Here is a 25,682-nt window from a genome sequence, read left to right as displayed (position 1 = left end):
TAGCTGTGTGTAAGGTGGATGCGTTTTTTCCATTTATTTTTATTTAGGAAGTGAAATTAAAACTTGTAAACTATCAATACAAATGCCAAGGTACATAAGATATCCAGAGGTACTTTTATCATTTTTTGAATTTCTCACAACTGTTTCCTACATAATCCAACATTCAAACAGAGAAACAATACAAGTGTTTTATATAAGCCTGTATACAATGAAAAACCAGGATATTTGTACAAGTTAGAGTATCTATCAAATTGCCATTTAAAAATGTCTACCTCATATAATTGAAAGATGTGAAAACAATCAAAATGTATTTATTAGAGGTACACCATCTTTCATCTCTATAACAGTGTTATTCGATACAGCAAGGCTGCCAATGACCAGACTTCAGCTGGAATCTACCATTGTAACTCAGATATCACAAGGTTTTAAAGATTTTATTCACATACAGTCAGTAATATAGACAAATGTGCTGCAAATCAGGTAAACAGGGGCAAACACTTGCAACAAACCCAACTTTTGCATATGTTGCAATTTATTCCCAAGCAGCGAAGCTTTGAATCATGGTATTTTCACCAATATACTTTAATTTGCCAAACCACAAGTCTATATCAGAAGCAGAAGAACTTAACAGCAATTTTCCATTACAATTTCTTGCAAAGGGGTAGGGGGAGGCAAAAAAGAACATTGACTTTAGATATTACCTTCATGAATATCTAAAAAAATGACAACCAAGTATAGATTCACTAAATTTATTTTAAAAATCATAAAACATTTCTTACAAAAGAGCATTACATTCTGCACACTGCTCTGAATGGATGTCAGGAACATGTGGACTACTAATATTCTCCCCCTTCAAAAAAAAAATACAGTGTACATAAAGCAGGGTGTTCACAATAGTTACAGAAAAACATTACAGATTACCACCAACTAACAAAAATAAAAACCACTCTCTCTGCTGCTGTTTCAAAATTCCAATGTTAGTCTCACGCGCCACCCCGTCCCCCCACCCCATATTTGTAAGGAACTAAAACATTACATCTGGTGGACAGCAAAGCTTTCACTACACCTCAAATGCAGAACACCTATGAAGCAGAGGAATGTTGGCTTTTTAAACAGAAGCAGATAAAAAAAAAAGATGCAGGACTCCTTCAGTTCTTCACTAGTCTTAGAAAAACTTTCCAGAATACTGCTTCACACTATAAAAAAGAAAAAATATCTTGCATTAGAATCCTTCAACATCTGCATACTGCTTCACACTATAAAAGAAAAAGAAAAAAAAGCATGTATTAGAATGGTTGAACATACATTTTGCATCAATTTTTACACACTTTCTTTAAAAAAATTCAAAATTACAAGTTCTCAAAACACTTGCATATTTTTAAAGACTAAAGGTTTAATTCACATTTAAGCATTAGTACTCTAAAGTCCAACATTCAAGTCAATTATCACAAAATATTTACTAGTTAGCCAACATGTTAATACAGAAAAATTAAGCAAATTAAACCTAAAGCTGTTAATACTTGGCAGAAAAGACAAGGTAATGCCAGTAAGGTGTGAAATGCTGCATTAACAGCACCAATCGTTTTCAACTTGTCCTGTAGAGGCATGGCCTGTGCCATATGGCAGACTGCGATTTGTTGTCGAATTAGTTATCTAAAAACAACAAAATCACTAGTCTTCCACACAGAACTAGACCAACATCCACTGAAATCTTCTATATTTTCTACAGGCTCTATATAATTTATTAGTAGTAGTTTTTGCAGCAGTTTTCACCAGAGAAATGAGAGGACTGCTTGGTTAAGGCGTCTTCCAGCAAGATTAGTTTTGAGGGTGTCTTCATTTTAGTAAGAATGGAGAACAAAAGGAGAATAAAGGCAAAACTACCAAGTGTAGAAGTCAGGTCCTAATATAGATATTTTTAAAACCCTGCCTTCTAAAAGCGACATCATAAAATAGAGAAGAAGAGCTTTAGAATTTAGTGGGAGTGCAACATTAAAACTTCAACTTGCCTGTTCTGCAGTAAATACTGTGCATTCTGTATCTGATCCTGCGTGCCTGTAATAGTTATTATCCGGTCTTCTGAGCCTTCTAAAGGTTCATCAATTTTGATCGAAGCCCCTGATTCATGACGTATTTGTTTGATCCTCTGACCTCCTTTCCCAATAATAGATCCAGCCAACTAGAAAAAAAAAAAAAGGTCAGTCATTTACATTTTAATATGACATTTCTCTGTAAAAGCAATTACAAAATTCAAGATATTACTCTCAGTAGTTTCTATGATTTTTAAGACTGCCAATGGAAACTGCTCCCTTGTGGCTACCATTTGTTCTCAGCATGTGAGAGAAACAGTCAAATTGACTAAGCAAAAAAAAAATCAAGCTGACTAGTCTATTTTCATTACTCAAGATTAGTAAAATTTAGTATTTTACTATTAATTATTTTTGTAAAATGAAGGGACAAAATGAACATCCAATAAGAAGAGTGGCAGTTTGGAAAAATCTGTACAGTGTAGAAAGAAAAAGGTAAGCATCTGAAATATTTTTGGTTAATTTGTATAGTCTGGGGAATATGTTTGAGAGAGGTATAACAAAATTACAAAAGAATAAAATACTTACATCTTTGGGAATCGTTACTTGTGTTGTGATGATGGGTCCACCGAGATCACCGTATGATCCACGACCCCCTGCATAAGAATAGTCTGATTTAAACGTATGCATCAAGTCCTTATAATACTAAACAATAAGCTATGCATAAAAATCTATGAATATGAACTTACCATATCCAGACCCACCCTCAAACTATAGGAAAAAAGAAAAAGGCTCAGTGTTATGTAACAAAATCAAACATTTAGATGAGACAAACTTTTGTAGCAAATGTACTTAGCACTCATTAAAGGTGCTGAATTGTTAACTATGTGTATAGCTACATAGCAAAGAAAACCTATCGCTGGCCCATGCCAGCTGACTCGGACTCAGGCTGTGCAGCTGTTTCATTGTTCTGTAGACTTCCAGCTCCAGCCCAAGCCTGGAAACCTACAGAACAATGAAACAGCTGCACAGCACAAGCTCACGTCAGCTGGCCTGGGTCAGCCCTGATTTTTTTTCTTTGCTGTGTAGACATACCATCTGAAGACTAAACCCATTTTGTGCAAAGAAAAAAAACAGTTCCACAGAAGCATATACAGAAAGCTCTGCACAATCTTTCCAGCCCATGTATCTCAGCCCTACTCTGGAACATACATCTAGTAGTGAGATAGCAATGATACCAAGGATCTGAATATGTAAGTTAACAAAAGAATGAGAATTAATAATGATACTTAGATATGCAACCAACTGGACATCTCACAGTAGTGACCTACTGATCCAAGACCAGAACTTATGACTTAGAAATGAAAAGCTCAGCATTTCAAAGCCACCTAAACTACTTGGTATGACGACAGCACATGTTCCCCCCAATTTTTTTTTTTAAGCCCAAATATATGACTTTTATTGAATCTGCAGATCAATCCTCTTCTCACATCAGCCCTCTTCTCACTCTGCCTAGGTCTAGGCCAATGGTTCTCAACTTGCAGCCCAATTGGCATTTAGTTGTAACCCATGTGACTCCATGCAGCCCACGAAAATCACTGGTCTAGGCAAAAATCAAGTGGCAATTGTAAAGCAGTGCTTTAAGATTAGCCCCAGTACATAGCCTAATATAACATCCTGCCTCTCGCCCCCGCATTAGTCCAGGATAGAAGAGTGTTAAAAAGAATCAGAGCACATAATCTGTGCAGAAACCTGTCACTACTCCCATGGAAGTTCACCTGATGTGTACAGTGCTTCTTCACCTTATGCACTTAATTATCCAATCTTCCTGATTAAACATATTTTAACTGACTCCTCTAATTTATCACATGTAAAAATCAGTAGATTTGGATACTTATCAAAATTCAAATGATAATTCAGTAAATTAGTCAGAAATATGGGAATATGCAGAATTGTTATTGGTTTGCAGAATTTCTAATTGAGTTGCTCCTTACAATAATCTCGCATTTACCTGCTACCTCTGGCCCTTTTTGAGAACTATGCCAAAAGGAAGCTATTTAGAACCAAGTGTTCAGTTAATCACCTGTTCCTAAGCAACGAATATGGTGTAATCATGTTACTTAGCAATAGAGTTATCAATGCAGCATAACAGAACTTACAGTGGAACACAAAAAGAGTGGAGAATGAAAGCTTTGAATGAAGCCCTGTACAGTGGCTATGATTTTATCTGTACACTCTAATAGTGCAAAGGCTATAGATCAAACAATGCATACCTGATAAAGAAGCTTATCAATAAGTGTATGTAATATGAAAATGTTAAAATTGGGTTAATTAAAATTTAGAATGATAAACCCAATAAAAATATTTAGCTTCTTACCATTAACTAGTTAGAATACACTGCCTCAGCAGATACACAGTGAGATATAAGAACAAACAGTGCTGTTACAAGGGAAATTTCTGCAAAGCAGCAACTGATGTGGTGGTAGAGTAACAGCACCTCATGGATCAAATGTTAGGACTAAAAAAAGGGGCAAAAGGGGAGAACGGATCTAAAGAGGTAAGATATTGAAATAGCAATAGATGGAGTCTCTTTAGCATTATCTTCTTTGACAAAGCTTCTGCACATTTGCACTCTGGGATATTAATTGGTAGTACAACTCCCAAGAGGAAGCCCAGCAACCGCAGCACTTGCTCTCAAGGAACAGGAATGCCAAATGAAGAATATACCTGCTTGAATTTGTAGCCAAAGTGCTAAATGGCAGGTTTTTATAACTTCATAGTACACCTCTACTTCGATACAACGCGACTCGATATAACACGAATTTGGATATAACGCTGTAAGATTTTTTGGCTCCTGAGGACAGTGTTATAGCGAGGTACAGGTGTACTACACAAGCCTGTCATGGGCTATACCTATACTGAAGAATTGCCCAATGTCCTTCTCATTGTCTTAGGAGGACATCCTTAACCGGCTAAAAAGGCACTCCCTCAGAAGCAGTGATAACAGCAAACTAAAATAAAAAGGAAAGAAGGCGCTCACTCACCAATTCTGGTGGTTGTATGTCATCACAGGCGTCCACATGACATTGCATCATCTGGCGAGACAGGACATGGTAAAGGGAGAGAATGGGGACAAGAGAAATGTAGCTGAGTCCATGTCCTCAAACAGACCTATATCTAACCAAAGAACAGTGTGCATGTACACACACACACACACACACACACACACACAGTGGAGATGTGTAGGGGAATACCTTTGTGCTCCCAACCACCTGCCCCAGTACAGAGTACTGAAAAGGAAGAAGGAACCAAAAGGGGCCATTTGGTTTCCTCTAGATTCTGCCCAGTGGCAGGGCGCTCTCTCTTATTTTTGGAGGCGGGAGCTTGAAATGGCTCATCATTACTTATTCTCTGCCCCTTTGGATGGGACAGAGATTTTCCAGTTAAGGATGCAAAAGACAAATAGGGTCTCTGAGTTAGCTTTACCATTTATTGGCAGAAGTTACCCCCAAGCACCAAATCCTCATGCTTTTACTTCAGATTCTTCCACCTGATGAACCATCATTTCAATAGTGAGTGAAGACTAATGAAGAGTGGGAAGCTAAAGCGCTCTCTCCTTTTTGCAGAGCGGGAACTGTACTTCCTCCTTACTTTAGTATCCCTAGTCATGAAGACAAGCTAGGCGAGGTAATATTTTATTGGGCCCGCTTCTGATGGTGAAAGAGACAAGCTTTAGATCTTACACAGAGTTCTTCAGGACCTGCTCTTTCACTATCAAAAGATGATCGAGTTAAAGGTATTATCTCACCCACCTTGTCTCTCCATTATCCTGGACCAACATGGCTACAACACTGCAAACAGTGGAAGACATCCTCACTCAGAATTGTTTCACTTGTGTTGAAGGTGCAACCTACTTTCCCTTCTACCCAGTTATGGACTATGTTCCTGACCTTGAGATTCACAAAAAACATCTATTGTCAAAAGACTCAGAGTTGTATTTTACACACAAGTGCTGCTTGTGGTTCCACAGCTAAGTCCGAGTACTTAAAGCAGGGCTAATACCACTGTGTTACTTCCTCACAGCACATCCTTCCTGAAATTATAGCACTCTTTGGGCACACAATAAACTTCCTAAAATTCCGGAAATAAACTCTTTAATTAGTTTCGGTTAAAGGGTTCTTTAAGATGCCCAGTACTCAAAGGTTAAAAATAAATAAAAAATATTTTTTTAAAGAAATAATAGTACACTATTGTCATTTTTCAACTTGAAAAATTCCTCCTTCAGCAAAGCCTCACCAATAATTTTCCACAAGAAACTGCTTGTTGCCCTGTGTTTTAGGGCAAAGACTAAACATCTGTAGCATGGACTCAACATCCAGAGAGAGGCTACGCTAATATTTAACATGTTAAACTTGACTTAGTTGGCAATTAACGCACCCAAAGTGAAATAAGCTGCCATCAACAAAATGACTTATTTGAAAATGACCACCATTCCCCATTACTCCCAATGGGATTGGTGGTGCCCTACACTGGCAGTCAGGGGCCACCATCTTCCCCTAGGGCAGCTTGACTTCATCCACACTGAGAACAACAGAAGGCTGTGATCATTCTGAAAGTGGGTATTTGCTCTACTGAAAGAGAAATGTTCAGTAATAGGGTGTGGGGGGAGAGAAAAACTACCAGTTGCACCAGGTCTACTCATCAGCTATAGCAGGTGGACATTTGGGGGTGGTCTCTAAGAAAATCTGGGGTACTGGTGGGAGGGGCTAACATTAATTCCATCCTGTAGTGACACCATTCAATCACAATAGTCATTAGCATGTAAGTGTTTGCAGTCCCAGATTACATTAAACAGATTTTTAAAGGCAACTCTATTTATCTAGCCTGGACTAGATTCAAATCCAATGTCTACAGTAGTTCTGTAACTAGAGACAGCACAAATCAGTCCTTTATAGTCTTCCTTGTGAAGAAATTTCTTAAACAGAACGGCTTGCACAACTAGCAATATATAGTTATAGCTCTTAACTGAGAAAATAGACTTGAATATTCCAATTTAATGGATTTTAAGTGAGGAGAACCAAAAATTAAAAAAAACCCTTCTTATTTTTAAGTCATAACCGAACCTAAAAAGATCTCAAACTACCAAATCTATTTACCTTCAGTCTGGATAGAAAATCCAATAGTTCTAAAACAAGAGAGCTGGGACTACTGTAGGAAATGTTGACGCCAAAAGTGCTGAGCACAAATTGGGGATAAGAGAATATCACCACTCATGCTGGTAACAGGAAAATAGTGGCAGAGAAAAACAAGCACTCCTGTGTGCTTCACTTCCATCCAGCCACATGGCATCTGAATGCTGGATCTTTTCCTATCTTATCAGAATAACCTTGTGCTGTCTTTTGAGTCATTAGATTTATATAAAAATGATCCTACTTTCTGAAGAGGGCCTTTACCAGAGTTCTTCAGCGACTATATTCATATTGGTTCTGCTGAGACTCAGATATTCTGCCAGAGAATTTTGTCCTTTCCTGTTGAGTGAAGGCAGCTGGGAAGATTTATGTTTTATGTATCACTAACGCCTACAGGCTCTGCCTCCAATCAGGAGCAGCATCTTATGTATTTCACATACAACTATACTTCCCAAAACACACATGTACAGTTGAGGTTGCTGGGACGTTAGAATTTTTGCTGGCCCTGAGAACAGCAAATGGATTCAATCTGTTTTGGGGAAGCAGTAGTTCTAGGCAGAGTATACGTGATCATAAAAGTGAATTAATCTTGTAATCTGAGGGAACGGAAAGAAGTGAACTGATTTCTGTAGCTGTTTTAAGATAGGAAGATGCATTCTCAAGTTTTTAGACTTCTGTTTTGAGATCAACTCTTTAGGTCACCAAACAATCAAAGGACACCCAATAAAAGTTGGCTTGAATTGGACAAAGTGGACTTTCTAGGTTTATTCCATGTTTGAGTCCATAATAAAGAACATTAATATGTGAAGAGAATATTTTGAAGACTGTGCTTCCATCAATCATCCAAATAAACACATAACTCCACAAGTCTTTTCAGACAGATCAAAATATGAAAACCAGTCTTGAGAACATGAGATTGGAGGTTGTCAAATGGAAGGCAATATCATCTGGTATTTGCATCTGTTGATTAGTTCAGTTTCTAAAGATGCAGGATAGAGTAGAAAACTCTTTCACGATTACAAGAGGAAACTCTTCCCTTTAATACTTGTGGGAAATTTCTACTTCCCTGTTACATAAGGACAGTAACTTCCTGCCATAGCAGGTTGTGAGGTCTCAAAGAGTTGGCTAAAAGGATGAAGTGCAACTGGATCACATAGCTTTCTTGAACTCTTAACATCACAGATCAGTATGCTCAACTTTGTTACATGGAAGAGCTACAGAGAGAAGAAAAAGGCATATCTAGTTAAACTTACTGCCTTCTCTGAGGTTCTAGACTGAGCCAACAGAGTAGAGAACAATACCTTAGACCAGTGTTACCTCAGGGATTCATCTCCAGGGCCCAAAATGAGCCTTGATATACACTTTCCACATCCCCACGACAAGTCTTAAGAGGAGGAAACCTGAAATTTATTGTGACAGTGGACGACTACTGTGAATGCTTCTTTTTGAATCAAGACTAACAGCCTGAACAGCTAGGCTATTAGTGTAATTTTGTTTTAGTGAAGGGGTCCAACCTTTAATGGACATATTTTCATACCAGCTAGGAGCCCTGTAGACTCAACCTGTGCATGTCTATGCAGATTTAACAGGTAACCACAGCCTTTGAAGCTATCACTTCATGCTGTCAAAGAATATGCACTGAAATTTTGCAAAAAGATCTTTAGCTTTCTTAAAAATCAAACAGAAGATATTACAGATATAATTATGCCTGGAAGAAAATTTGTAAGAAAACAATGACCTGAAAAATGGCAAAATTTAATGCCTAGTAGCCAAAGACTAAACCGTTCTTCCTAATTTCCTTTGCTGCAGATTTTTCTGCAGATATGGAGAAAAGAGAACCAGGAATGGGACAGAAAAGGGAATATGCAAAAGCCTTGATAGAAGATTTGATGCAGATTATTCAGATTCTTCACCACAGGCGTTACGGATGCAGAGGTGAACCAAAGACAGAGATTTCAGTAAACTGTCACTAAGAAGCAAAGACAGAATTGTTCTGAGAAGATTCCAAAACAGACTATACATTTAAGTCTTTTCTTGAGTTAAAGACACTTTCAACTCCAGATTTTCTGAAATCCTGATCAAGAAGCCTTAAAACTACCCTCAAGGTCATCACCATCTAATGTTGAAGCAATGGAAAAAAACACCCAAAGACTGACAGTTTATGCTCAACCTTGCCTTATAATCACTAATTCAGTGATCAGACAACTTGAACAGGTCAATTCTAATCTTAATACAAGAAAAGATGATCAAATAAGGGAAAGAACTGATATCAGAGTTTCTAGCAGTCAAGAGAGAAAACACCCCAGGCATCTCAGTGAACTCTTCGATCCTCACTCTCTAGAGAGAGATGAATACCTTATAGAAAAGATCTTAACTTTTGTTGAGATAGACAGACTAGGAATCTCTCTATGGACTTCACTTGTCCCCTAGAGTTCATCAGGCTCCTTATGACCATGAAACAAATGGGCTGTATTGACAGAATCCGACAAACTATGAAGAACAAGAGAAGTTCATGGAAAATGGTTGTGAGAGCACATACTTACTAGCAAAATTCAAAATCACTGGTAAAAATCACAAATCTAATTTTTCCTGATGTAAACAAGGATCTAGATGAGGGGTTCTCAGAACACATTTCTTACTGGTGGCCGCTGACAATTTCTCCTAAAATACTTAATTAAACTTTAGAAAAAAAACAATTAAATATGCACATATACATCACAGAATATCAGGGTTGGAGAGGACCTCAGGAGGCCATCTAGTCCAACCCCCTGCTCAAAGCAGGACCAATTCCCAACTAAATCATCCCAACCAGGGCTTTGTCAAGCCTGACCTTAAAAACCTCTAAGGAAGAAGATTCCACCACCTCTCTAGGTAACCCATTCCATATACATGTCCAAATCATAATAATTTATCTATGTAGGGTTTTTTGTTGTTGCTACAGACTCAATAATACAAATAACGTAGAGTTCTATTCTTTACTGGACCAAAACAGAACAGAAACATAAATAAGGTACTTTGAACATTCTTGTCTTTTTTCTTGTTGTTTCTTTTGCTTTTTTTGGTTGCTGGTTTGGGATTTTTTTTAGACTTGCTAGCTGTAAGTAAGTCTGCTGTCAAAAGTATTTGTATGTTTGTTAGTATCACTTTTCACAGCAGACTTACCTCAGCCCCAGTAAGGCTGGGGCCAAATTAAGCCCTGAATGTGGAGTTGGGTTCAGAGGCAGTGGGTGCTATGCGCAACAGGGAGGCAGCATGGGCCAGAAGTGATAGGGGGGTGGGGACAAGCACGGGGACAGAACCCGCCACCACGCAGCCAGGGAACACAACCCCATACACAAGGGACAAGGCCTGGGGACACAGCCCGAAGCCCCGTGGCTTAATTCTGCCATCCGCCACCCCAGGACTGAAGCCTAACCCCACCCTCCCAGGAAGGTGGGGAACTCACTAACTGCCTGCTCCTCCAGACTGTCTCCCGCCAGAGGGAGGCAGGGCCCTGAGGAGAGGCCGCTTTGTCCCCGGCTCCCTCAAATCACTGCCCAGGAGGCTGTGGCCGCATTTGAGAAACGTTGAACTAGATGTTTGTGGGTATGTTTAGAGACAGAAGGTATGGAAAAGCCATCATAAAACATCAAATTTAAAAATTCTGATTGGAGCACAGATTGAGCTGAAATCCAGGTACCTCTGGAATTTACCTGAACTCTCAATCCAGAGGAAAAAAGAATCAAGTGAAGAACATGAGTGATAAGATATTCAAGATAACTGGAGGAAGATGACAATCTGCAGAGAAGTGGAAACTGACATCTGAGACTTGCACTGGGGGCCAAATGTGCAGTACCTGCAGCAGGATCCAACCACACTAGAATAGAGAGCAGCAAACCATCTGAATGCTCATATTTGGCTTGTCTTTTAATGCAAAATCATTCTTGGACCAATGGCACCTCTCAGATGATGGCCCAACCTTAAGTCAGGGTACCACTCCCTCACTTTTTCTGAAGCCATGATGAATAAGTCCCAGAAACTTCAGAATACATGAAGCCACAAAGATCTAATAGCTTTAGATCTTAACATCTTAGATACTTTTCTATGAGGAGCACTTTTAGGGAAGATGTGCACAACACTATGAGGGCAAGAGAACTTCTCCTGCAGACATAGCCACCACTGTTCATTTAGGTGGGTTTATGTTGTCGATGAGTCAGCATAGTGGCTACACGAGTGATCATGCAGCTGCACTGCTGTAAGCTTGCCAGGGTAGACACGGCCTAACAGTGTCTCAGCTATCTACAATATCTAACACATGGTTTAGCGTGGGCAGTTAACACATATTCAAGATGAAGTGGTCTAGTAGCACCCATGTGGTGATAGGACAAAAAGGCAAGTTAGTGGAGACTTTAGGGCATGGCTACACTGGCCGATGTAGAGCGCTGGGAGTAAAACCAGCCTCTGGAGACCGCGGCAGGGAAATCGCTGCCCTGTGTTTATAGTCAGCTGCAAAGCACTGGTGTGGCCACATTAGCAGCTTTTCCAAAGCCACCAAGAGCAGTGCATTGTGGTGGCTATCCCAGCGTGCAAGTGGCTGCAACATGCCTTTCAAATGGGTGTGGAGGGTGGTGTGTGTGTGGTGTGACAGGGGGAGTGTGGTGTGACAGGGTGTTGGGGAGCGGTTGGGGGGTGTGTGGGGGGTTAGGTTAGAGGACGCCTGCAGTTGCTTTAATGTGCTCTTATTTGAAAGTGTAGCCAGGCCCCAAAACTGATAGAGCACCACAGCTGACAATAGCAGGAGAACAAGCTGGCTGAGGCAGTGGTGTATGCCCCTTTTAGCTTCAGTCCTAAATGTTCCTTTCCACGAAGGGGCTGTGAAGTGTTCCTTTTGCACTATTCTGATGGGTCCCTGCTTTCTAGAACTTTGAGAAACAAAAACACATATCCTAGACCAGTTATCTGAAGAGGCAATTCTTGAAAGAGAACAAACAAAATAGGTTTTTTGGTGAACACATGGTAAGTGACAATATAAATGAAAATCCTTACCATTCCATCGTAACGGTCTCCAGGTCTGCCCCTCCGGTCATAAGACATAAGATCTCTACAATGAAGGGAAAAAAACCCCAGAACTGGTTTGTAACTTAAGTATTTTCACTTATGTAAGGTCACATTTTAGTTCAAAATTAACTCAATTTGATAAACTACAATGAACACAGGAAGCACAAATAGAAAAAAAAACAATTTCTACCCTTTGGAATAATTTTGTATATCTTTGCACAGCAACTCACCCGCCACGAGGAGGTGGAGGAGGAGGAAGAGGAAGATTACGTGCTCTGCTACCACCTCTGCCACCACGACCTGGAGGAGGAGGAGGGGGTCCTCTGCGAGGGCTCATGTCATCATAATCTCTTCTTGATGGAGGCATGGGACGCCCACCACGACCAGGAGGCATTCGATCAAAGCCTCCCCTTCCACGCATTGGAAATCCTACAGGACGTCCCCTTCTATCATCAAACATCATTGTGAAGCCACCATAGTCATATGTTTCATCATAGAAATTGGGATCATATGGCTGTGCCCGTCCTTTGATTGGAGACTAATTAAAAAGTAAAGACATTTCACATTTGACTGTTAAAATTAATATACCTCAGTATAATACACCAAAGTATAAAACAATACTTTAAACCACCAATTTAAAAAGAGTTGGAAAATTATCCCTGTACACTTTGATACGTATCATGCTTGCGAAAAGTACATCTAGTAACCCTGGCATGTCCTCACTTTAGCCACAGAACAGGGACAGAAGAGGCAGTATGAGCATGAACTTCCCTATTAGGCAATGTCTATACTCCCACTTATGTCAGAAAAACTATGTCGCTCAGGGGTGTGAATATTCCACCCCACTGAAAAACAAATGATGCTGGCATAAGCGTGCACACCGTCATGTCAACAGAAAGCTTCTTCCACGGATTACTGAGGGTGGATTAATTATGCCAACAGGGGAGGTCTCTTCTGTTGCCACAGAGCCGCTACATGAGAACTCTTACAGCGCCACACCTGAATTGCAATGCTGCACTGCTGTAAGCTCTCAGGTGTAGACAGCAGCCTTAATATGCTTCCTCTGAAGTTCAACTCTGCTAGAGACACCACTCAAGAATCAGAGAGTAATTCAGTTTCTGTGCTCATTCTTTCCTGATTTTATTCCGTTCCGGACTCCCTTTATATCATTCAGTACACAAGAAAAGGGAACCAATGACTTTTTTGTATAGAAATACTGCATTTTTTTTATTGTAAAAAGAGAACGTCTTCTAGAATTGGCCTGAAACTTATTTAAACACAAGGCATCAATAACCAAATAGTAACTTTTGGTTATAATTTCCATATGCTAGAATAGAAATGGAAGACTGAAGTGTCACGCCCCTATCTTGAAAACATCTAGGCCCCTTACAAACAAAATACGGATCTTTAAATAAGTTAATCTAAACATGTTACCTCTGATATAAGATCCAGGATGATCTTGATGCATTCCACAACTCTATCAGGCTTTCCACCAATAAGCACCACTCTGTCTGTGGAATGAGGACAGCATTCTTGAAAAAGTTTAATGGTGGTTTGAGTGTTCTGTTAAAAAAAAGAAACATTTCAACTAGAAGTACTTAAGCACAACTTTAATAGCTTATCAAGGAAACTAACAAAAAAGCCAACAATATCTGTGTCTGTGTGTGTGACAGATGTACACACACACACACACACAGATATTGAGAGAGATATGGTCAACTTAACCTAGTAAATTAAAATTCTTAGTTGTTTCAGGTACATTTGGTTCCTGAGCTCACCAGTCAATGTCTAAAACCGATTCTACACAACATTGTCAAATGCATAAACTAAAGGAGAAAATTTTTTCCTCTCTCATCTTTCAGTTATAGTAATTCAAGATTCATTTTAATGATAGGATAGATTTAACTTTTAATGTAGGTCATTGTCTAATGTGGTACAGAAACATCAAATCTTAGCCTATTTTTATAGTTGAAATATTAAATATTTGACTATTTTATACAATACAAAAAACTCAAGTAATTAAATTATATCAATCTGTCCTGAAGAGCTAATGATGCATCTCAATTATTAATGGTTTAAAATGAAAGTAAATGGATTGATCGATTTTATCAGCATATAAATTTAAAACCAGTGGACAAGAAAAAAACATTTTTTTGTATATGAAAACCATTACACCAATATGAAAAGTTAGGGATTTAGGTATTACTGGTAAAAAATTGTTACTGAACAGCAGTGTGTGAAAAATTAGAATCTTCTAAGCAACTATAATTTTACAATTTGTAGGAATGCACTTTGCCATGCTGGAACCACCTATAAATACAAAACTAGTAAATAGCTTATAAAACCAAACTGGATAACAGAAGGGAAAATGATGATACCTCTCGAAGTTCTTTGATTTTAGCACCCTTGACGCCAATAATTCCTCCTGCCAGACTTTGGTGAATCAACAGCCTTAGCTCACAGTCAAAGTCACTTCCTTTGTAGTGCTGGTACTGTGTTAAAAGTTCATAAATTTGTACATAAAAAAGGATCAGCAAAATACAGCACAAATATTTCTTGTATAAATATTTAGCATAGTGCTATTCTGATTCTTTCAGATCTTACAAATTTCTAAACAGATCTACAGCTGGCCAATAACGGCTGAAATTTGTTTCTGAATTTGCTTTGACTACATAACCACTTAAGAATCATGCAGCACTGCGTGGGGTCAAGACAGCATGTTGCAACATTGGAACCGGAGCAAGTAAAATGAAGTGTTTAGGAAGGAAAGTTCTCAACGTCCATTTTTGCCTGATTATTGGACGCATTTTAGTAATTGTGAAGTACCAAATTCTTGTACTTTTGTAGATCACAGTTGACTAACATTAAACCTTAAAACGATTTTTTTTCTGCTGTAACAGAATGGAATTTGTCAAACTGAATCCAAAAACTGATCTCTTAAATTACTGATACTTACTAAGAGTTGTAACACTTCCATCAATTAAAAGCAGCTTAATTTAAAGAACAGCACAGACAGAATTGTCATTTGATGTTTTACATTTCTGAAGATGCAAATAGAAGAAAAAGGCATACCTCTTCTAAGGTAGGGATAATTTTCTTCAAAATCTCTCCAATTGTTTCAATATCTGCACTTATACTCAATATGCTGTCAAAGGCCACAAGTGCCAGATAATAAAGAAAAGGTGAAAAAAAAAGTAGAAGTAAGTTTTGCATTCATAATCATAGAACTCAAACAACAAATTTACTACAGGGAGTAGAATTTACAGTATTCCCCATTTAAAGTAAACTTGTTTACTGAATTTACAACACATGCATCTTTGTTTATGCCCAATATATACACGATAAATTTAAGATTAGGTCTTGCAGAGGCAGAGAGAGCAAGAGACAGAGCAAAAGACAGAGCAAGAGAGAAAATGGGATTTTGGAAGGGCTCAGATTAAGTGGGCAAGAAACTGACGCAGAACTGAAAGTCGAAGTGAATATTCGTGTTCCCCACCACCACTAATTCAGGATATCCTTGCTATTACATTGGTAAAACTGGCACACCTTCTCATAGGAAAAGTGGGGATATGCAAGTGGTGAACATTATATTCGGAGTAAGGTATGAGACCAGTTAGAAATTACTAATGGGGCTCTGCAAGAAAACAAATACAATGTCAGACCAAAAAAACCAAACAAACAAAAAAAACCCCACAAATAAATTAAAAAGACAACACAAATAAATAAAAAGACAACACAAATGAGAAGTGAAGGAAAGTGAACCAGAGAGTTAGCATTTCATCAGAAAAAATTATGAACAGGCAATGTTGGGGGAGCAAGGTGGGCCACAAAGACAGAGCGAGAGACTATTTTGTAACAATTTGATTTACAATGCAGCGAATATGCAACACTTGAAGCTGTGCTCCTTCCATTGAAATAAAATTAGTGGATTGTTTGGGTGGGCAACTCACGTAAAAGTTCAGTGACAAAAAGACTTAATGGGGAAAATAAGACAGAAAACTCGAATAAACAATACACCGTCTATAAGGGGATACTATTTAATTATATAAAAGGCAGGTAATAAAATACATTTCTCTCTTTCTAATCAGGCAGTGAGGCATAAACTGTTGGGACATACCGCTCGGGGCCACTGCTGTCTGGGACTGAAACACTGGCATTGTACTGCATTGGTCATTGGCGTTCGTGGATGTTGGCATTGGGCATGGGCATTCAATCGGAAGTTGTCAAGTATGGCACCCGTTTGGCAACGAGCACATTTTTGGGCATAGCCAACCAGGGTTTTCACATGGGCGTTCAGGGGCGGATGGGCCAACGTCATGATGGGCAACGCAGGGGCAAGTCGATCCAGTACATGGGCAACGGAGATATATGGCCAAAAAAACAAGGAGAGGGAAAAGGGGGAAAAGCAATAAATTTTAATTTAATACAAACTATACTCATTACTCTCAATTAATGAAACAAGATTAAGTTGTTCTGAAGACTAACACAATAACGGATTGCTACATTGACTGTGGCTTAACATTTATGGACCTTAAAATGAGTTACCTGATCTAACTATACTACTTTTTACTTTTAGCATACGATGTTTCAGTAGTAGGCTGGCTCATGAGGGTAGACACAAAACCTGTTGAGATTCAGATTACTGAAATCCTGGGCAAACTGGGAAAGTTAGTATTCCAGATAATTATATATGATATCTGGATTTGTTTTCTCCTTTAATAAAAACACTAGCTGCCAAAGAAGTCAGTTAATGCACATATGATTCTTGACCATTTTCAATTCTAGTTGCTGTTTATGAACAATTCCAAGCACAATTTTTACAAGTCCAGTTTACATATTTAAAATTTAAACAATCTAATGAAAAATGTAGACAAATCTGATAACTGTGAAATGATATACTACCAAATACTGTGTTTAACAAAGTGTCTCTCAAGAAAGAAAAACTGCTGAAACTGTACCTGATGTCAAGAACAAGTGTGTAAACTAATGAAATTTCTCTTAAGTGTTGCCAAGTTTTATAAAAATTTTATAGAACATTTATATTGAACATGTGTCTAATCACAAGAGTCAACCCACTATAAAATGTGAATAGTAGATAAATCATGATCATTTAAAATCTTCCAAGTTACAGAATAAAATCTTTCTATGCTGTTCTATACCCATATTTAAGTCATGCAATCTTCTTAACATTAATGTCTTTGTGCTTCATGTGCAAGCTGTTAAAGTAAGAACAGATGGACAGTTTTAAAAAAGGAAGTTTAAAAAATATTCATCTATCATTGGGTTAAGCCAGCCACCTGCAATGGTTTTCAGTAATACTATAATTGATTCACACATATGGGAAATGGTGCAATTAAGGGTTTTAAGCTCTGTCAATATTTCTAATTAAGATGTTAACTCACTTGAAGTATATAATTTAGTGGAATCCTGTTAAAATGCAAAGAGGTTTAATACAAACCTCCTCCAACATAACTCAATCTGGGTTTTAATTACAATATAAACTCAAAAACCTTGAGGTTATCTATTCTAACAGTCATTACAAATGGCTTGTAACTAGACTATTGAGGTCTATAACTGATCTTCTCAATTTCTAGAAATGCATGTAATCAGGTTTAAATGCAGTGTTCTGAAAGAATCGTTAAATTAGTTCGAACTCTCAAATACTCACGTCTGTACGAAGTGCCTTAATATTTTTGCCACCTTTTCCAATCACTGCTCCAGCATTCTGAAAAAATATTCAAAAATTACACAATGCCAATGCAAAAATTTATTTTGTCCCAAAAAGAGAAGTAAATTCAAAAGTGACTCCCTCCCCCCCCCCATCAGGTTGATTTTAGGATGCCTTTAAAGAATTTTTTTTTTTTTTTTTTTTTAAAGAGAGTTCAAATTAAATGATGGTGAAGAAACTGAGAAAAGCTATGCAAACTGAAAAAAGGCTGACAGAGCCGCTAATGCTCAATTAAGAAAAAGCAAAATGTTGCAATCAAAATTTCCACGTTAAACTTTAAATTTCTGGGTGTTTCGGTCTGCATCACTGGAATATCAAGATATAGTTCATCCCTGAAAAGTGACATTGGAGAAAAAAGGCATTATAAGGTTCCACACTTCTTGTGTAGGTCAACGGCTTTCAGATTAAATCTGCTCAGTTTATAAGACGTTTATCCTCTTAATCGCCAGCACTATAAACTTGACTTTTAGATTGTACAATGCTCCTTGACCACTACTTGTAATAAAGGGTCTACAGTCCAAGTGTTGCCCTTGATTACACCTATGCAACTCCACTTCCCTCTTGCAAGGTACAACCCAAGTTATGATGAAGACAATGGAGTCGCAGAGGCCTGCAATTTGGATTTATTTACAAAGCCAAAAAACAATCCAGTTCACATTTAGAATCCACCATATTGTGAAAAGTTAATAACGGTAAAAATCTTACTTCAACTAAAATAGAGTAGGTATAATTGAATACAGATAGAGATTTGTTGAGTAATGTGATGCCAATTTAGACGGTCACTTTTCTGAATAAGTCTGTATTTCAAGTTTTTGATTAGCAGAATAAATTTGCAGCAGTCTATAAAATTGGTACATGTTCAGCTTGGAAATAAATGTATCAAATTAGGCTCTTACACTGACTGGTGTATTAAAATCTCGATTACTATGCAGCAGGATCTTCAAATATTATACTGAACATGTCAACTTGTTCTGCAACAATTTATGTAATCCCTGTTCTAGGAATACCATGAACAGTTAAAGAAACATAAATCCCAACATTAACACCCCCCCCCCCCCAACTATAGAATACTGTACTTTACTTCAGCAAAATTGTATCGCAATTTCTGAGAGAACCAAGGAGTTAGCCAAAGTAAGTTTATCACCTTCAGTCTCAGGAGGAGCTACCTATGTATTCTTCCACACTGCTGTTTGTTTACTATGTAGGTGACTTTAAAAACTGCACTGTTGAAAACTAGAGTTATCAAAATTCACAGGCATAATTTCCTCTCCCATATTTAAGTTCATGATCCCAATTGAACACTGTTCCCCTTAAGCCTTATTATCTGAGCTTAATGAATGGCACTTCAGTTCAAATAACCAATTTTTAGATCAAGTCCAGGAAATAGCCTGCACTTTAGTTGTTGTTTAACTTCTTGGTTACTGGCTTAAAATGTGAGACTTTAAAATCACTAAGGACTAATCCTTGTAAAAATACATTTAAAAAAAATCACTTTCTATCTGCTACATCCCGTCACCACATTCAATATTCCACACCAGTCAAGTTTAATTTGACTATTTGATAGTGTTGCCATTTCTGCTACAACACTGCACATTAGTTCTCTCAGTAGAGTGAAAAATAAAGGTTTTCTTTACATTTTTGTTTATAAACCTTCAACTAGAAACTCAAGCACCAAGATTATATGCTTTGTTATGATTGTCTACATAATTGCTACAACACACTTTAAAGGGAAAACATATTTCAAGTATATTACTTTGCTCTGAAGCAGGATGCGCAGTTCTACCATTTCATCAGTGTTGCGAGATCTTTTGAAAGCCTGTTCTTCTTCCATATCTTCTGCAGGACGTTTTCCTATAGTTTTACAGGGAAGAAATGCAAACACTCATTTAGCTGTCTCTATGCCATATTCAAAATGTATGCACTTCAACCACACGCATCAGTGTTCCTAATTAAACTTTCTGTCTGGTTAAGCAGATACCAATGTCAAACCCATAAGCTGAATATATTGAACATTTGTAACAAAATAATTTACAATTCCAATACAAGAACTGTGGTAATTAAGATTCTTACAGAATGACCTTAATATTGCAATCATTTAAAATATATGAAGTACAATTTAAACCAAGATGTTGGGGGTTTGTCGCTTTCATGAAATTTAGGACTCAAAATTTATTAAGATAGCACTAGTGTAATCACAAGAATGTTTTAGAATTTACAAAATTCTCAAAAGATTAACACTAACATATCCAAAAGGTTGAAAACAGTTTGCCCTATTGCTGAGAACTACTGGAATATTTTGCAATGAAACAATTCAAATATTCTCTTTACAAGCTGGCATCAATTACTATGAAAACTGAATTATTGTTGCTGTTTTGAATTTTACCACTGATTAGAAGATCTGAGTAATTAATGCATACTACCTGTAGTTCTTTTTGTGCAAAATACTAAGTAAATAAAGCTGCAATGATGCTGATCAGTACTTGCTTCTGTTGAATACAAATACAAGCTAAATAATGGATGGATAATGAAACAATTTCCACTGACAAGATAGCTAAACCAAACATACAGCACTGAATCAAAATTCAAAATGTAATGTTATTGGACCATTAAGAAATTCGAAAGTGTCATAGTCAATGCATAAGAAGTACTGCTACCTACTGTCTTGCAAACATTCAGTACATCTAAGTTATTGAATTTGTGAATACAATTAGTAATTTAACAATTTAAGCCTTCTAAAGTATTTAAAAGCATATAGTCCTGCTACAGAACTTACCATTTGTCTCTGTGTTGGTAAAGGTCTCCTCTTGCTGTTCAGTCTCCATCACTACCTTTTATTTTTAGACTTGTAAATGGAACCTGTCAAAGAATAAAAAGGCTAGCACAAGTACTCTTTACAGAAAAAAAATCAAACTGTGCATCTTGCTAAAAGGAACAAAGACAATTGCTTCTAGAACTTACGATTATATATCCTTGCAGAGCAAAACTGAAGTGTTCTGGGCGGGATCAAACCCAACAGCCTATTGCTTCAGTAGCCTATGAAAACCAACATACATTAGTTTTAGTCTTGTTCATTTACAGTAGGGGCTCTCGAACTAGGAGTCGAGACCCACCAGGGGGGTTGCGAGATTATTACATGGGGGTCACGAGCATCCAGCATTTATAATGCTATTAAATATATATAAAAAGGTGTTTTTAATTTATAAGGGGGGGGGTGTCACACTCAGAGGCTTACTGTGTGAAAGGGGTCACCAGCACAAAAGTTTGAGAACCACTGATTTACAGTTACAGTCTTGAATAAGTACATCGAAGTTGATGCGTTGAGCTTTCCCTGTAAACACTATTATCCAGTTTTTCTTTACAACTCAGACAGCATGAGGCCTTAACACAAAAAAGCCAACAACTGATTTTTCCCACTTCCAGTTAAAATGTAATTATTGAAAAACTGGTTTGCATTTGTTCATAATTTTCAGATGTTTAGCAGTATTTCAGTATTCATCTTTTACTCAACAAATGGTAACTTCATATTCTAAAATTAAATGAGCCAAATCAATCCTTATTACACACAGTACACTAACACTTGCACTTCAGACTTACGAAAATCTTATCTGTAAATAGGAGAGTACTCAAGTACAATTACAAAAGCCCAAAACAATGTATTATCCACATCAACTTGTTTTTAATAGGGCTTTTAACTGCAACATCAGCTATGAGTCTTTAGAATGATAAAAGATCAACCTGTAAACTTAGATAGGTTAACTTTACTAAAAGCACTGTGCTGTATAAGCGTATTATGCATTCATATACAATTGCCATCAAACATTAAAAGCAGCGGAATGCATTCAAGCGTAAACTATCCATTTGTCTGCTTGCGTAAGTCTGCATAAGAATGTTCAAAAATTGCATTGTCTGAAATCCTATTAACTATAGATTTGCATAGTATTCTTTAAATCCACATTTTAACTAAATATGTCAAAAAAATGGGTTTCCTAGGCTAACAAAAACTCTACGCTGGTTTACAATCCAAGGCGAGAATACCAAGAAATTCGCCAGGAAGTTCAAATTTATTGCGAATATATGCCCCTTGGGATGTAACCTTGACATTTCCAAGCCTTATTTACAATGCTACTAATACCACTAGGAAAGCCCATAAATGTAGCCATTGATACGCCCCATATTTACTGAGCTGCTCAGAGACGGCTGGAAAGCTCCCAGACGGGAGTGGTGTGTGGCTAATTCACGCTGGCTATAGTGCTAGGCTAGAAAGTGGCGATCCAAAACCATTATACGAATAAAGCATCAAGCCATAAACACCGTACAAGACCCGATATTCATTAGGGCAGTTAAAGGCAGATTAAAGTGCCTACAACTTGCCAACCCTCTGCGCATCGGGACGGGAGGAGCTAGCGGAGATTGGCCACAACAGCCGCACCGCACGATGCGAAGTGGGGGAGGGTCGGCCGCCACTCCACCCCACCCGCTCAACAAGCAGGACATTCGCCGTGTGAGAAACTAGCAACCCCGCCGCAAGACTCGGCCGCTCCCAGTGCCGGCTCTGAGATGGCTGTCCCGCTCCCGCCTCCCCGCCGGCTGAGCCACCGAGCCTTAAGCCGCGTCACGCTCAGAGAGAGAGAAAGAGGCCGACCGGCCGAGTTATATAATCTCTTCTCCCCCGCCTAAAAAACCTCCGGATCTTTTCTCTTTCCCGGCGGCAGGCCAGGAAAAAGAAATGGCGGCCGCTGTAATGGCGCCTACGCGCTGCTAGGTGGAGCTGGGAGAGGAACAGCCGCCACCACCACGCGGTCACACAGAGGCCTACCCTTTGGCTGCCGGGCAGACACAAAAGAGGCGCCTGGGAGCCCTCGCATCACGACATGCCCGGACGGATAAAGGCCTTCCAGCGAGAAATGCGCCCCCCACCGCCATGATCACCCTTGGGAGCCGAGACCCAACCCTGATCCCACGGAAATCGACACAGGCACTGCATGGGTCACGGGCCGCCGCGCAGATTAGACGCCTCTCCCCGACTGCGCGCCCTGATCCCACAACAGCCAGTCCCTCCCACACCGTTAGCAAATCTAGCCTGCAGAGATCACCGCTTCCCCCATGCGCCATGACCGACTACAGTGAGAGGGGGAGAGACTCCGCATGTGCGGGGACAGACCGAGGAAGGGGGCTACAATCCCTCAGGGAACTGACCTACTCAACTCACCCACTCAACTCACCCAGTGAAAGGGGAGACTTCTGCCCCCGTGCAAAGGAGGTAGTGCCCTGGTGCGGAAAGGGAGCTGGCAGCCTGACACTGTAGGCTAAAGCCCAGTTACAACCAGGCCTCCCGCATCGCTGGGTCATGAGCTGCATTGGCGCAAACGGGGCCCAGCTTCATTTATAGCGGGCGGAGGAATCCCAAGCGCTGCGATATCCCCCTCCCCCCAGAGCCGGCCTCTCCTGTTTGCGTCTTACCGCGCTGCGCGCTCTCCTGTTCCTCGCAGCAACGCACCAGCCGCCTGCTCCACCGACTCGAGAGAGAGAAAGGGGTGTGGGAAGGAGCAGCCCCCACCACCTACGCGCACAGAGAACTTTCAGCCTATTGGCTCAGCCTACAAACCAAGATGGCACGTCACAGCTCTATTGGCTAGTACAGCTGCCCATCCCGGCTAAAGGCGGTTCCCTCTTAGCCCCGCCCTCCGTGGTAGCTACGCAAATCTATTTGGGCCCAAAAACCGTAAGAAAAGTGCCTGGCTTTATTCTCCAGTCGCGCCGAATGGCACCAGCATGTCGAACACTCTTTACCTGACAGGCAGGAGTCACGAGAAAAGGCTGCAACAGCAACACGAACCAGCGGCCGGTGTAAGGGAACCAAGGGCGACCTCCGTCGTGTGGAGAGAAAATGGCGTTTCTGAAAACTCCGCCTCCCTCGTCCGTCTCCGAGATGGGCGAAGCTCTCGCGAGGTTGAAAGTCGCGCGCGCTTGGCAGAACAGTTCCCGGCTCTAAATGATCGTTAGGTTTTAGGCTCGTGCTGTGGGGGAGAGTACGGAGCACGCTTAGCTCTGCGCATCCAGACAGTGCGCGCCTGTGGTATGAGGGGCGGGAGGAGTGGTCTCTGTTGCCCATGCCTGGCCCGCTGCCCCACCCGGGAGCGGGTAAGTAAGGCCGCTCCCCGCGAGACGGGGTTGGGGTGAGGGGTGTACTGAGCGCGTTCTCCACTAGCTCCTCCAGCTCCACTGCCGTGGTTGTGACACTCGCAGCATCTTCCAGCCAGGCTCTGCCTAGAGGCCATGGCTCCTGCGCTCTCAACCGCTTTGCGCGCCGCAGCGATATGGTGATGGTGTTAACGGATGGTTTCCTGTGGCCGCTTTCAGAACGCGCTCAGCCGCGTGTCTGGGCGGCACCAGTGGCTGCTCTTGTGTGGAAAGCAGCTAAATCCACTGCTTTTAGGGCAGGGCCTGCGTTGCCTTCTGTCTGTGGGGCACTCACATCACTGCAATACAAACGGCAAAAAATAATTTACAAATGCAAAGCCTCAGATAGCAAAACTGGTAACAAAACAATCCGTCCCATTGTAATCGTACTGAAGTCAATGGCCCCCCTGCTTGCACAAGATGACCAGGCCCATAAATGTGAACACCCTACTTTCTTTTCACTTAGGGGAGAGGCGAAGTCTGCTTGCCCTGCAACGTGACTGATTCAGACAAAAGTTTAGGCCAGGTTGGCTTTTGCCACAGACAAATATATAAAAAGAACAGGAGTACTTGTGGTATGTTAGAGACTAACAAATTTATTTGAGCATAAGCTTTCGTGGGCTACAGCCCACTTCATTGGCTGCATAGAAAGGAACATATAGTGAGGAGACACATATACACATACAGAGAACATGAAAAGGTGGGAATTGCCCAACCAACGCTAAGAGGCTAATTAATTAAGATGAACTGTTGTCAGCAAAAAAACTTTTGTAGTGGTAATCAAGATAGCCTATTTAAGACAGTTTGACAAGAAGCTATGAGGATTCTTAACATGGGGAAATAGGGTCAATGTGTGTAATGGCTTAGCTATTCCTAGTCTCTGTTTAAACCTAAATTGATTGTATCCAGTTTGCATATCAATTCAAGTTCAGCAGTTTCTCATTGGAGTCTGTTTTTGAAGCTTTTCTGTTGCAAAATTGCCACCTTTCAATCTGTTTCTGAATGGCCAGAGAAGTTGAAGTGTTCTCCTACTGGTTTTTGAATGTTATGATTCCTGATGTCAGATTTACGTCTGTTTATTCTTTTGAGTAGAGACTGTCTGGTTTGGCCAGTGTACATGACAGAGGGGCATTGCTGACCCATGATGGCATATATCACTTACTGACTGCTATACTTACCTACATGCCTCTAGCTTCCATCCAAGACACACCACACGATCCATTGTCTACAACCGCATTTGCTCCAATCCCTCAGAGACAAACACCTAATGGCTGCTACTCTGAGACTAATATATAATTTAGAGTATCAGATGGGCAGCCGTGTTAGTCTGGATCTCTAAAAGCAGCAAAGAGTCCTGTGGCACCTTATACACTAACAGACTGGAAATATCCACTACATGCATCCGACATAGTGGGTATTCACCCACAAAAGCTCATGCTTCAATACATCTGTTAGGTCATAACAGAGATCGGCAACCTTTCAGAAGTGGTGTGCCGAGTCTTCATTTATTCGCTTTAACTT

General features: G+C 39.8%; 2 protein-coding genes across 10 annotated transcripts in view; one reads left to right on the top strand and one right to left on the bottom strand.

Annotated features, from left to right (window-relative positions):
- Nucleotides 1-10: 10 nt before the first annotated feature.
- Nucleotides 11-23,902, bottom strand: HNRNPK (heterogeneous nuclear ribonucleoprotein K). Of its 7 annotated transcripts, none has more exons than XM_032796645.2 (17): nucleotides 23,772-23,859; nucleotides 23,442-23,578; nucleotides 20,940-21,014; nucleotides 20,755-20,837; nucleotides 19,735-19,832; nucleotides 17,922-17,978; nucleotides 16,371-16,414; nucleotides 15,326-15,398; nucleotides 14,632-14,745; nucleotides 13,688-13,816; nucleotides 12,484-12,791; nucleotides 12,242-12,296; nucleotides 5,072-5,122; nucleotides 2,777-2,798; nucleotides 2,616-2,698; nucleotides 2,010-2,179; nucleotides 11-1,256 (listed from the first exon to the last, which is right to left on the bottom strand). In XM_032796645.2, exons 4-17 carry the CDS (start codon nucleotides 20,801-20,803, stop codon nucleotides 1,223-1,225), a joined length of 1,287 nt encoding a protein of 428 aa, XP_032652536.1. In that variant the 5' UTR covers nucleotides 20,804-20,837; nucleotides 20,940-21,014; nucleotides 23,442-23,578; nucleotides 23,772-23,859; the 3' UTR covers nucleotides 11-1,222. The 7 variants fall into 7 exon arrangements, with proteins under 7 accessions (XP_032652536.1, XP_032652541.1, XP_032652537.1 ...); XM_032796650.2 differs by having other exon boundaries at nucleotides 11-1,196; XM_032796646.2 differs by lacking the exon at nucleotides 23,442-23,578 and having other exon boundaries at nucleotides 23,772-23,902.
- RMI1 (RecQ mediated genome instability 1) overlaps nucleotides 23,854-25,682 on the top strand; it is a 5,276-nt gene continuing 3,447 nt past the window's right edge. For 2 of the 3 annotated variants that reach the window (XM_075067242.1, XM_075067240.1), the window contains exon 1: nucleotides 24,044-24,122. The gene's annotated coding sequence lies outside the window, so the exon portion shown is untranslated. Of the gene's footprint in view, nucleotides 23,931-24,043; nucleotides 24,123-25,682 lie in introns of those variants that run through there. The other variant, XM_075067241.1, reaches the window with a different exon arrangement.

Source organism: Chelonoidis abingdonii, chromosome 6, assembly GCF_003597395.2.
Source record: "Chelonoidis abingdonii isolate Lonesome George chromosome 6, CheloAbing_2.0, whole genome shotgun sequence".
NCBI lineage: Eukaryota > Metazoa > Chordata > Testudines > Testudinidae > Chelonoidis > Chelonoidis abingdonii.
This window is presented reverse-complemented; position numbering and strand designations above follow the sequence as displayed.

Bases quoted from the DNA above. Each gene is read 5' to 3' on its own strand.
- HNRNPK (XM_032796646.2), bottom strand. From the start codon at position 20,803: ATGGAGACTGAACAGCAAGAGGAGACCTTTACCAACACAGAGACAAAT. The intron at 19,833-20,754 runs GTAAGTTCTGTA...GTAAAACTATAG, and splicing joins TACCAACACAGAGACAAATG to GAAAACGTCCTGCAGAAGAT. The intron at 14,746-15,325 runs GTATGCCTTTTT...CTTTTAACACAG, and splicing joins TTATCCCTACCTTAGAAGAG to TACCAGCACTACAAAGGAAG.